The sequence below is a fragment of the Vipera berus genome (genome assembly GCF_964194415.1).
Source record: "Vipera berus genome assembly, chromosome: Z".
In the NCBI taxonomy this organism is placed as follows: Eukaryota; Metazoa; Chordata; class Lepidosauria; order Squamata; family Viperidae; genus Vipera; species Vipera berus.
The window spans coordinates 17,218,770-17,232,370 of record NC_138205.1 but is presented as its reverse complement, the minus strand read 5'-3'; the positions used below and the strand labels follow the sequence as shown (position 1 = coordinate 17,232,370).

General features: G+C 41.3%; 1 protein-coding gene across 1 annotated transcript in view; it reads right to left on the bottom strand.

The window, feature by feature from the left end:
• LOC308677066 (protein FAM83E-like) overlaps positions 1 to 13,601 on the bottom strand; it is a gene marked incomplete at both ends in the record, with an annotated part of 34,791 nt that overhangs the window by 5,387 nt on the left and 15,803 nt on the right. The window contains one exon of the mRNA XM_081343227.1: positions 7,021 to 7,633. Within this exon, the coding sequence (XP_081199353.1) occupies positions 7,021 to 7,633 (613 nt within the window). The remainder of the gene's footprint in view (positions 1 to 7,020; positions 7,634 to 13,601) is intronic.

The following is a 13,601-nucleotide window of genomic DNA, read 5'->3' as shown; positions in this document are numbered from 1 at the left end:
AACCAGAAATAAGTAAGATGAAGGGAGGTGAGTGTAGTATTATGTCTGTGAATATTAATGGATTGAATTCGCCAGTGAAAAGGCGGAAATTTTTTAATAGGCTTATTCACCAACAATTGGATATCGTGGCAATACAAGAAGTCCATATAAAGGAACAACAAAAATATTTGTTAGTACAACCAAGAATAGGGAACCTATTCGTTTCCTTAGACCGACACAAGAAAAAGAGAGGAGTGGCACTATATGTAAACCCAAAATTGACTGCAAAACAAATTTATAACGATAAAGAGGGTAGAATACTGATAGTCGAGGTTATAATAAATCACAGGAAGGTCATGATGGTAGAGATATATGCCCCAAACCATAACCAAGAACAATTTTTCAAAACACTTCACAATAAGATATGTAGCATTGATTATGAGGAGATTTGTTTAATAGGAGATTTTAATGCTATCCTAGATATAAATTTGGATTATATGGGAAAGACGCTTAGGAAAAAGAAGAGAAGAACTCTACCGAGATCTTTTCTTAACTTGGCTGAGGAACTAAATATCCAAGATGTCTGGAGGGAAAGAAATCGTAAGGCTAGACAATATACATATTACTCCAACCGACATAACTCATGGTCTAGAATAGACATGGTATGGATGACGAAAGAAATTAGTTCAGAAATAGACGAGGTACATATAGCGACAGGTACTTGGGCAGATCACAATCCTATTAAACTTATCTGGAAAGGTTCCAAAAAAATACCCAGATGGACGCTTCAAAGAGCAATTTTAAAAGAAGACGAATTCAAATCTAAGATGGAGAGAGAACTAAGTTTTTTCTTTAAGGAAAATAAAGCTATAGACACCTCAGTACAAAACAATTGGGATACAGCTAAGGCAATGATGAGAGGGGTAGCGAGGGCATATATGGTATATAAAAATAAGGGGAAAAGACAACAACGGGAAAGATTAGAAGAGGAATATAAGAGCTTAGAAGTTACACTCCAACAAGATCCACAAAAAGAGAATATCAAGCAATCTATGGATCTGATTAAACACAAACTTAACATTCTAGACAAAGAGAAATTAGCACAACAATTGAGAAACACGAAACAAAATTTTTTTGAAAATGCAAATAAACCGGGCCGGTGGCTCGCATATAAATTGGGAAAACAAAAGGGGAAAAACTGGATTCACGAACTACGAGATGAGGAAGGGAGAATATTCCACCAGGAGGAAAAAAAAAAAATTATAGCCCAGGAATTTTACGAACGTTTATACAAAGAAGATAGTCAGGCAAGTGTGGAGAAAATGGAGGAATATTTTCAAAGAGCCAAACTACCTAAGGTCACAGAAGATACCAGAAATATGTTAAACGAGGAAATTCGACTATCTGAGGTGATAAAAGCTATTAATGCACAAAAGAATAATAAAGCATCGGGACCCGACGGTCTTCCATCAGAAATTTATAAAGAATTACAAAATATCCTAGCTCAACCCCTAGTGGAGGTATTTAACGCAGTATTAGAAGGCGCAAGGACGCCTAAATCTTGGCTAGAGGCAAACATAACCCTTATTCCGAAAGATAACACAGACCATACATTAATCCAAAATTACAGACCCATATCACTTCTTAACTCGGACTACAAGATATTTACATCAATTATAGCGGAACGATTGAAACGATTTCTGAATGATTTCATACACGCAGATCAAAATGGTTTTCTCGCTAAGAGACACACTAAGCACAACATTAGAATAATATTAGATACATTGGAGTACTATGAATTACATAGCGAACAACAGATGGCATTACTTTTCTTAGACGCCCAAAAGGCATTTGACAATGTTAAATGGTCTTTTTTGTGCCAACAGCTTAGCTTTATGAATATGGGTGAAAAATTTATAAATATAATTAGGGCAATTTATGACAATCAGGAAGCAAAAATAATTATTAATGGGGAAGCATCTAGCAAGTTTCAAATTCAAAAGGGAACACGGCAAGGCTGCCCCTTATCACCATTGCTGTTTATATTGACTCTTGAAGTATTAACGAGAACTATAAGAAACGACCCAAAGATAAAAGGATTAACCATTAAAAAGGAAACCTTTAAATTGCAAGCTTTCGCGGACGATCTGGTTTTTATTATGGAGGATCCATGTCAGACGGGACCAAAGCTATTGGAAGAATTATCTAAATATGGTGAGGTTGCCGGACTGCGAATAAATAGAAATAAGACCAAGATGATTGTTAAAAATATGACCAATAAACAAAAAGGTAATCTGGCCGAAATCATGGATATAGAAATAGTCAAGAAAATAAAATATCTAGGGATTAACATTACGGCTAGATGCACTTCACTCAAAAAGGATAATTATGATAATGTAGTGAACCAAATAAAAGGTGATCTGGAAAGATGGGGAAACCTAAAACTCTCATTATTGGGAAGAATCGCTGTCATTAAGATGAATATTCTGCCTAAAATCCTGTTTCTGTTTCAGAATATCCCAATTCAACTCGACTCTAAATTTTTTCGAAATTTGGATAAATTATCACTAAATTTTATTTGGCAGGGGAAAAAACCAAGAATTAAATTGAAATATTTACAAGACACGAAGGAAAATGGGGGTTTTGGATTGCCAGACTGGGAATTATATTACCACGCCGCGGCCCTGAGCTGGATTAGAGAATGGGTAATCTTGAGAAATAGAAGACTATTAACTTTAGAGGGTCACGATTTGCAATATGGCTGGCATGCTTTCCTATGGACGGAGAAACAAGGTCTTTTCTCGCATTTTCAAAGACACCGGATCAGGCAAGCGCTACTTAATACTTGGAAAAAAATTAGATCTCACAATTACACCAAAATACCGGTCTGGCTATCCACCCTTGAAGCGATAGTTTACCCAAATCTGTTTGATTTGGGTAACATAATCTCATACAAGGATATTCTGAATGAGGAGGGGGAATTGAAACTTAGGAATGAACTAGAATTACAAGGTATAAAACTCGATTGGTGGGCCTACTTACAAATCCAATCGAGATTTAGGAAGGATAAAAATGAATGGGGGATATATACCTCTGAAACAGCATTGGACAAAATATTATTGGGACCGGACTCTAAACAAATAAGGAATTTTTATAAATTACTTTTGGGATATAAGCTGTTTGAAGAGCAAGTGAAAGACCCCATGTTGACCTGGGCTAACAATTTAGGACATAACATCGACCTAGATACTTGGCAAACAATTTGGGATAGGAATAAAAGGATAACACTGGCCTCATCGTATAAAGAAAATTTATTTAAAATGTTTTACCGATGGCATCTTCCCCCAGCCCGCTTAGCAAAAATGTACACAACAGCATCTCCCAAATGTTGGAAGTGTTCTGAAGAGATAGGCACATACTTCCACACGTGGTGGTCTTGCAGTAAAACACAAAAATTTTGGAGAATGATTTGGATTTGGCTGAAAGAAATATTGAAACAAGATCTGGAGTTTAGTCCAGAACTTTTCTTGTTGGGAATCACGAAAGAGAAATATCCTAAAGATGTGCTATACTTAACGATCCATATTATCACAGCAGCTAGAATATCATTTGCGCAAAAATGGAAAAAGAATGAGATCCCAGGACAAAAAGAGGTTATTAGGAAAATTTGGGATTGCGCTGAAATGGACAAATTAACTTTGGAATTAAAGAATAAAGATCAATCAGACTATTATAGAATTTGGAACAAATTGTATCTTTGGATGGATAAAAAGAAAGGTCTCTATTAGGTTTTACAGACTAGCTCACTGTTTTAAATATTGTGGTATTTCACCGATTTGTAATCTAAGTGTATTTAAGTGTATTTTTGATGTACATATATACATGTATATATATATATTTAAACATTGTAGACAAAAAGGTTTGTCAGCTCGCTGGTACTGTGTCCAATGTTTTTAAATAATAAATTTAATAAAAAATTTAAAAAAAAAAAAAAAATAATGGCAAAGAGCAGACAATGTTAGTAATGACCTATAGATCTGTAGAGTGGGCTAACCTTTATTATTATCATAACTTTATTATATATTAGCTAGCTGTTCAAGGCACTGTCAAACACTGTTATTCCTGCTGGATTATAGTTTGGCTAGGAGCTGGAAAAGGTCCAATTTTGTCTCCCCAGGCAGCCTTTAGCAGAGCATTTCAAACTTTTTCAATATGTAAAAGCCTGTTAAAAATTTCCCAAAACTCCAGTCAAGGCAAAGGTCTAGTGATCCAAAATTGTCTCTCCTCTTCTCCCTTTCCCTTCCCTTCCTTTTGTAATACAGTTCGAAAATCCCTGGCCTAGAAAACTATTCATTGTTTGAGAAATACCCCTCTATAGAGGGGTAATATTCAGCTACAACAACATAATATGTAGGTATCAGACGGACGTTGAATACGTGAAAAATGATCCATTGATGCTAAATATTTATTCTCATCTGAGCCCTGTGCTTACAGGAAAGATGCCAAATTCTGTGCTTCTAAAATCAGAATACCTAATCACTTGCCAGTTTTAAATAATTAGCTTAGCTTGATTAGGAGGTAGGAACAAAAATGGGGAGGGGGAGGTAGTTTGTAGAGGTGGTTTAGCTGCATGAAAATATCTCAGATTGGCGTAGTTCACACAACGTACAAGGCTAAAATGTGGTTGGCTCAGCTACTGTCTACACCCAGCCAGTTTATTAAATAATGATTATGGAGATCATGGCTTAGCATATGGTGCAAACATAATCACTGAGAAAGTAACATTCCTGTTGCTTTCTTTCTGTGTGTTTTAAGGTAATAATACTATTTAAAATTCACCAATCATATTTGGCAGTTTTAATTCATGTAATTAAAATGGGGAAATATGGTCCTGTTATGTATCGAAGATTTGGGAGGGAAGTGAAGAGTGATAATTTGGTTTTCACAATAATCAAAACTCCTGACAACACAACATCCCCAGATTTGGTTTTTGCAGCAGCTGGAATGCCTCAAGAAGCACCGAATGAATGTTGGTGAGACCACAGATGGAATTTACAAACAGCCAAGCTTTTTCTTCTATACACATCCAGAATTCATGGGGAAAGCAAAACCAGAAAATATAATTACTGCTCGTTTCAGGGTCTTCCATTTGACCTTCTGAACAAACCAGGATTAGACAGTACTGAAATTATTGGTTTCTATGGAAACCTAAATTACAAGAGATATTTGGATTCCTGGGGAGTTGAGAGTTTAAGCTGCGAAGGAGAAGGGAATATGCCGAAAATCAAATGTGCTTTATGGAAAGAAGAATGGGGGAGGGTGGCGTAAACCATATTTCTCTCTGGAAATTCTCTCTGATTCATGCATCATTTTGTGAACAATATGATAACAACACAACAATCACATTTGCCAAGTAACTTGAAGAATGTGGATCTGTGGACAAATGGCTGTCCAATCTCTTCTTAAAACCTCCAGTGATGGAGGACCCACAACTTCTGAAAACAAGCTGTTCCACTGGTTAATTGTTCTCACTGTTAGGAAATTTCTCCTTAGCTCCTAGGTCAGTTCTCTCCTTGATTAGTTTCCATCTATTGCTCCTTGTTCTGCCTTCAGGTGCTTTGGAGAATAGATTGACCCCATCTTCTCTGGGCACTCCTCAAATACTAGAATACTGCTATCAGGTCACCCTACTCCTTTTCTCTAGAGTAGACTAGCCATACCCAATTCCTACAAACATTCTTCATAGTTTTAACCTCCAGTCCCCTAATCACCTTTGTTGTACTTCTCTGCACTCTTTCCAGAGTCTCAACATCTTTTTTTATCATGTGGTGACCAAAACTGGATCCAGTACTCCAGGTGTGGCCTTACTAAGGCTTTATAAAGCGGTACTAATACTTTACGTGATCTTTATTCTATCCCTCTGTTAATGCAGCCTAGGACTGTATTCTGGGATTGCAACCCAGGATTGATCAAAGCATTTGCATTATTCCCCCCCCCACCATTTCACTACATTGGCTTGTGAAAAGAAGTTAAGACCGTCGCTGTATTCACTAAGGTATGGTTATAAATCATAATTCACTGTGTATATAACATGTTAAAGCCACGATTTCCGGTCTGCAAAGGATAGGTTTCCACAGTATTTATAATTGTCTATGGAGATTCTGAATCATCCAGATCATGGTTGTCCCAAAGGTGCTTTTCGAAAACAACTGGACTTTCTTGGGGTTTTTCCCCCCCCTGAAAACAGTTTGCTTCTCCTCCAAAAAGCTTCCACAGTTCTCACTCAGAACTGAAGAAGATACTTGGATGAGAAGTGAAATGTTTTCAAGGAAAAAAACCCCTCCAAAAAAAGACCAGCTGCCTTTTGAAAAAGCGCCTTTGGGACACAATGTGGCAACTAAGCCCAGTTGTCCCCTGGCATTCCATTCCCACTTCCCAATTCTCACCAAAGCGGTTGGAAGACAAGTTGTCACTTCTGCTGATTCAAAAACAATGACAGTATCAACGGCTCACCCTGATTTCACCCAAGAGGGAAAGAATAAAAACAGAAGCGGGTGGCAGTTTGCACTCTGAAAAGGTGGAAAGAAACGGGATTCTATCCATTTCACCCCTGCTGGCTTCACCCCTCAAGGGGAGCTGTCAAGCCGCCATTCCTTTACGTAACACTTAGTCTAACCAGAGCTTATGCTACCCAAGCTTTTCTCAAATTTAGCAATTTTGAGACCTGTTGGACTTCAGCTCCCAGAACTGAGGTCCACAATGTCTTTGCTTTCAAGTTTGAGAAATACTGGTTTAAGCCGAGTACAGCCGTATTTTGCAACCTTGGCAACTTTAATATATGGGTGGACATCAACTCCCAGAATTAGGGGAGTTGAAGTCCACCCATATTAAATTTGCTAAGGTTGAGAGACTTTGAATGACAAACTTAGCTGACAGAGCAAGCGCACAGGGTTGAATGCAGTTGCTTCCTTGCAGGCTAGAGTATTTGGTGAACATATTTGTAGCCTTGGGGTGGGTGGGTGGGAAATAGGCATTACTTACTTTAGCTTCCTCAGCAGAGTCTATGCCATTTCGTCCCCAGCCTGTTGTGCTGGACCCAGACAGCTGGCTCAAGCGGCTGAGGTCCCATAAGGACTTGCTGGGGCGGGCCCCAGTAGTCTTGGCAGTGGAGAGTCGGTTTCGTTGGACGTTCCTGTAGATATCGCTAAGAGCGCTGGGCCCATCAGGAGATCCCTGTTGGCCCCCTCCAGAATGGTCCACACCCCGCCATGCTGCAAGTTGATTTCGGAGAGATGCTTTGGGAGGAGAGGCAGGCAACATGGGCTCTTCAGCAGTAGCCGGCGAAGCTAACACAAGTTCCCACTCACCTGCCCGGCTCTTGGCCACGGGTTGAGGGGCCACCGAGCGTCGTTCTGCAATTCTGTGGGACAGCTGCACCCCATCCAACACACTTTTGTACGGGGTCACATCTGGCCCATTGGTGCTAGGTAGCGGGGCCACAGAAGCAAGCTGGAGGTGAGGGGGCATCTCTAGGGCTGGCAGGGGGCAGGAAGCCGCATACAATGTGCGAAATTCCTGGTCAAATGCCTCAGTCACTTCTCCCGTAAGGCGAGTGACCAGGTGGCGGTTCAAACGAGCATCAGTCCAGGTGAAGCTGTTGGGGGAAAAAAAAGAATTTTGGCTGTGCATCTTAGTCACTTCAGATTCTGAACTTTCTCGTGGAAATACAAGAAAAGCTTAATTTTATTTGCCATGAATGCTTCTCAGTCATTGTCTGGCCCTGCCCAGAAGCCCATTCTTGGAAAACGTGTTTCTACAGAGTGGTCAAAAAAGTTAAGATGGCAGCCGTGACGATGCCATCAAAGTCCCATCTCCTCTTTATCTGTGAGCCAGAGAAAAATGGGCAGAACTTTGAATATACCATTGATTGAAGCCTTTTCGCTCATGTCTGTACAGGAAATCCCTGACTTATAACCATTTGTTGACTGACTGCTTGAAGTTACAATAGCACTGAAAAAAATGACTTATGATCAATCCTCGCAGTTACAACCGTTGCATCATCCCTACAGTCACGCAATAAAAATTTGGGATCTTGGCAATGGGCATGCATTTACGGCAGTTGCCCTGTCCCAGAGTCATGAGATCACCATTTGTAACCTTCCCGGCCTGCTTCTGACAAAGCAAAGTCAGTGGGGGTGGAGGTGGGGAGCCAGATTCACTGAATGACCACATGGTTCACTTAGCAACTACAGTTTAACGATGGCCAAAGGGTCTACACCAGCTGCCTGCAATTAGTGCAGGTTCGAGTCCTGTCGCGTCGAGCGACCGATCAGGGTTCCGGCCTCAACTCTTAGAGCCCCGTAACAGGGGTGAGAATTTAGAGGGACCCTCGCAAGGGTGAACACCTTGAATATGGAAGGATTTTGCCCTTTGCCACCGACCCAGTGTGCCGGGCGTTCCGACGGTCACACTTGGGAACTGCGATAGCGCAGGAACAGAATCCTAGGACAAACTGAGGCACCAACACAAGTTTGTTCAAGGTGAGAGAGCACAGAGTGCCCGGGGTGGATGGTGTTGCCCCCCGAATAGCTTTGCACAGCACTCTTTTATTGAGCAGTTTCACCAGGGAGGGGGAAGTACACACATGAGGAAGTAACATATGGAAGGTCATAGGAAAACAGCTCATTGCATACAACTGCTAATGAAGAGGGCAAAGGTCATCACAGGAAACAATAAAGCATAACTTATCGTATACAAATGCTAACAGAGAAGACAAGGGTTATCACAGGAAGGCATAACTTGAGGCAAGGACAATTACAGGAGACAGGAAGCCATATCTTGAGGCGAGGGCAATTACAGGAGACAAGTCTTGTTATATACAATTGTAAATGGAGGAGGCAGAGGTATTTGTTGTATACAATTGTAAATGGAGGAGGCAGAGGTTTATCACTAGAGACAGGAATGCAGAACTTTACAATTGTAAATGGAGGAGGCAGAGGTTTATCACTAGAGACAGGAATGCAGAACTTTACAATTGTAAATGGAGGAGGCAGAGGTTTATCACTAGAGACAGGAATGCAGAACTTTACAATTGTAAATGGAGGAGGCAGAGGTTTATCACTAGAGACAGGAATGCAGAACTTTACAATTGTAAATGGAGGAGGCAAAAAGGTCTTTGGGAGTCTAGGATAACTACAGAGTCCCACCAGGCTCAAGGTTGACTCAGCCTTCCATCCTTCCGAGGTAGGTAAAATGAGGACCCAGATTGTTGGGGGCAATTAAGCTGACTTTGTAATAATGCCGCTTGGGGTGTGTGTGAAAGCCCTAATAAGCAGGCATATACATAGAATGAAGGCTACTGCTAAGCTTGTAAGCCGCCCTGAGTCTTCGGAGAAGGGCGGGATATAAATGGAATTAAAATTTAAAAAAAAAATAAAAAAAATGTGGCACAGTACACTTAAGAACTGTCTTGCTTAGCAACTGAAGTTTTGGGCTCAGTTGTTATTGTAAGTTAAAGACTACCTGCAGTGGGCAAGGCAAAAGGCTCAAAGAGTTTCTCAGGTTGTATAGGAGATGAGGTGAGGGCAAGAGTTGTACTCTCAGCAAGATTGATGTCAGCCTTGCAGGGTAAGCCAGACAGAAATCACAACTAGATGAGCAAATTCTACTTTATTATTTAAATCAGGAGTCTTCAAACTTGGCCCTTTTATGACTTGTGGACTTCAACTCCCAGAATTCCTCAGCCAGGCATGCTGGCTGAGGAATTCTGGGAGTCGAAGTCCACAAGTCATAAAAGGGCCGGGTTTGAAGACCCCTGATTTAAAACTATTAACACAATCTTAAGTCTGAAAGTACAATTCTTCCCCTGTCTCCCTTACAGCCAGAGAAACTAGGGTCTTTTCGTAGCCTCTTGCCTTACCCATTAGTCATCTGCAGGCTATGCTGTCTTTTATCTGAGAGTTCCCTTGGCAGCATCTCTGGATCCAGTCCTCCCAAGTCTTTCCCATGTAACATTCAGTTAGACCTTATAGCAGGGGTCCCCAACCTTTTTGGTTCTGTGGACCGGTGGCAGTGGTGATGGCTTTAGTGGTTTCAGCAGCGGGGGGGAGGGAATAGTCTTGCGCACGCAACCTAAATCCCCCCTGCGGGTGCAAATGAAGCTTTGTGCGCTCGGCCGCAGCTGTGGTGGCCCGGTTCCCAACAGGCTGCAGCCCAGGGGTTGAGGACCCCTCCTTTATAGGACCGGCAGACATGACAGGAGATAGGCAGTCCCTCAATAACCATTCCCTTTGCCACGAAGGACTCTATAGGGGATAACTAGCACCTTAGATTGCACTCAGTGGTAATCAGTTCAATTCACATAACAAAGCAATTCCTCATAAGTGTCGAGATTGCTGCATTAGCTTAGCTTAGCTTAGCAGCTTAGCTTCCGAGAAACCTTCAAATGTAGCCCCAACTTTGCAGTGGTCCCCATGTGAAGTGACCAAAGCGTGAAAGATTGTGAGAAGAGATTTCCAGTTCAGGAAGGAGCACAGTTGGTGCACGAGATGAACTTGTCCACAGCTGCTACGTGTTCATGGAGCAGGGGCTGTGAGTTCAGAAAGACCACCAGCTGCACACCATCTCTGAAGGGATGGAAATCCCTGGCACCAGAAAAACCGAGTATTCATTGCCACTTGGCCTTGCCAGGGTTGAGTTGGGGTTTTCACATCTGCTTGGTTGGATTTGCTCTTCCTCTTTCTCCAATAGCTTTCTTCTGCTGTTTTCATCATCTACAGTTCTTCAGAAAAATAGGCACATTGATCACCGAAAAAGAAGAGATGTCATCGAATCCAAGGCCCTGGTCACAGACTTACCGGGATTTTGGGCAAAGACCAAAGGCTTAGTCAAATTGCCTACCACAGTGTTTCTCAACCTTGGCCGCTTTAAGATGTGTGGTCTTCAACCCAGCATGGCTGTCTGGAGAATTCTGGGAGTTGAAGTTCACACATCTTAAAGTAACTAAGGCTGAGAAACCCTGGCCAACCACATATATCCAGAAGAAAAATCCCCAAACCCTCTCTGAAACCCAATAGAAGTCACTAGTTACCCAGGATAAAGGTAAAGGTAAAGGTTCCCCCGCACATGCGTGCTAGTCATTTCCGACTCTAGGGGCCGGTGCTCATCTCCGTTTCAAAGCCGAAGAGCCAGCGCTTGTCCGAGGACATCTCCGTGGTCATGTGGCCGGCATGACTAGACGCCAAAGGCGCACGGAACGCTGTTACCTCCCACCGTAGTGGTCCCTATTTTTCTACTTGCATTTTTACGTGCTTTCAAACTGCTAGGTTGGCAGAAGCTGGGACGAGTAACAAGCTCTCCCTCCCTAAGACTTGTCTCCTTAACCAGTGTACAGGTAGTCTTCGATTTATGGCCACAACTGGAACCTGATTTTTTTTTATTTTTTTTTTATTTTAATTCCATTTATATCCCGCCCTTCTCCGAAGACTCAGGGCGGCTTACAAGCTTAGCAGTAGCCTTCATTCTATGTATATGCCTGCTTATTAGGGCTTTCACACACACCCCCAAGCGGCATTAGCTTTCCATGGCTTAGCGAGATGGCTGTTAAGTGAGTCGCGTCCAATTTTTATGACTGTTTTTGCCACAGTTAAATGAATCACTGCAGTTGTTAAGGGAATAAAGCAGTTGTTAAATAACTCTGGCTTCCCCTTTTGACTTTGCTAGTTGGAAGCTGGCTGGGAAGGTTGCAAATAGCCATCGCATGATGCTAAGATGCTACAGTTGTCTTAAATATATGCCAGTTACAAAATGCCCAAATTTTCTGCACGTGACTGGCGGGTTTAAGTGCAAGGACCGTTTTTTTAGTGCTGTTGTAACTCCACCGATTGCTAAACAAGTGGTTGTAAGTCGAGGACTACCTGTATCTAGATTGGTTTTGCCCTATCCAAATCATTGCTGCCCAAAGAGATAAATATAGAGATGGAAAAGGCACACACGAAAAAAATATGATTAAGAGAGTATGACAGGAAATTTATCAAATTATGCATGGTACCTCATAAGCAGATTCTTTTCTCTAGTCACACCAGAGCACTCAGTGGAATGACTAAGCAGGAGATTCAAGACAAGACAAAGAAATTTTGTGCATGCAAGACTTAGTTCATTTGTAGGATGTATGCCATCATTTGTAGTAATGCTGCACTACTTTCGATTAAGATTTATGGATTTTTGTCTTCAAAGGCTTAGAGCTCACCTCAGTTTTAATATTGAAAATAAATTCCTGTGATCAAGATAAACTCATCTTTTTTTCATTTGGCTCTGGTCAACCACTCACTGAATTCCAGTAAAACAGAACAAAGATCCGACGGACCAAGTTAGTGCATTCCTGCCCCAGATGGCTTTTAAATATAGTCTTTCAAATTAAGCACAATTAAATGAAGCCTCCATGGTCTTTGGCAGTATACCTTGTCCTTTGGCGTAGCCTTCCCTCTGCAATACATCTGACCTAAGACTAATGTGCTTTAGAAGTCTTTTAAAAACTCGCTTTTTAAAATTGGCATCCTCCGGCTGTTAATTCTCCTTAGCAACGTTTAATGGAATGCTTTTAATTTTGATTTTAAAATCTTAAGATTTGACGGACTTATAAACCACTTCAAGATTCTTTGCAATAAGCAAGAGTATAAAAATACTTCTAATAAATAAACTATAAATAAATAAACCTTTCAACCCCAGTTGCTTGGAGACCACAATTCGAAAGGGTTACTGTGCTGCCATGCTGGCAAATGTTCACAAAGCATCAGATTTGCCACTGTGGGAAACAGGATCTGGCAAAGTTCATCTTGCATTCTCTGAGAGGGATAGGTCAAGCAAACATCCTGATATAGACCTATCATTTTACTGTTAATCTGTTTACAATCAAGGTTCTCCACTTAAGCTTAAGTGTATTGTGTGAATGCATCCATTAAGATATGCAGAAGAAGAATGCATCCATCCATTTCTTGGTTTGCCCTGTACGGTAACAACAAACTGAACTACAGATGATCCAGATAGTCTGGCCTCATCTACAAGCTAAAGCAGGGGTGTCAAACTCACAACATCACGTGACGTGTCATGACGTAACCTATCGCGACTTTTTTGCCATTGCCGGCAATGGGCTGGGTGTGGTTTCGCTATGATGCATCCGGCCCTTGGGCTGGCAGTTTGATACCCCTGAGCTAAAGGATAAAAAAAAAACCCAGGATAACAGCAGTGCAAATGCAACTCTAAATTTTTAACTGGCCTAGTTAATCAAGTCTGGTATGCAACATTTACTGATGCATTAGCAGAAAGCAGTGGGGACTGCTGAATTGTAGGGTGGATTAAGTCAGATTCAATTCATAGAATCGGATGAGTTTTAGACTTAGTGATCACCTCCCACAAGACAAAGTCCACAAGGCAAGAAGCTTCTGTAGCCATATTATTAAGCTACATATGGCCAAACCATAACACTTATTCCACCAGTAAGTGCTACCTCATAAAGGAGGCAGTGTCACTGTCAACCAGCTCTCACCATGAAAAGAATTTCTCCCAATGTTCAGCCAAAATCTATTACCTGACTTCTGTTTATTGCTTATAACTAATAGCCTCAA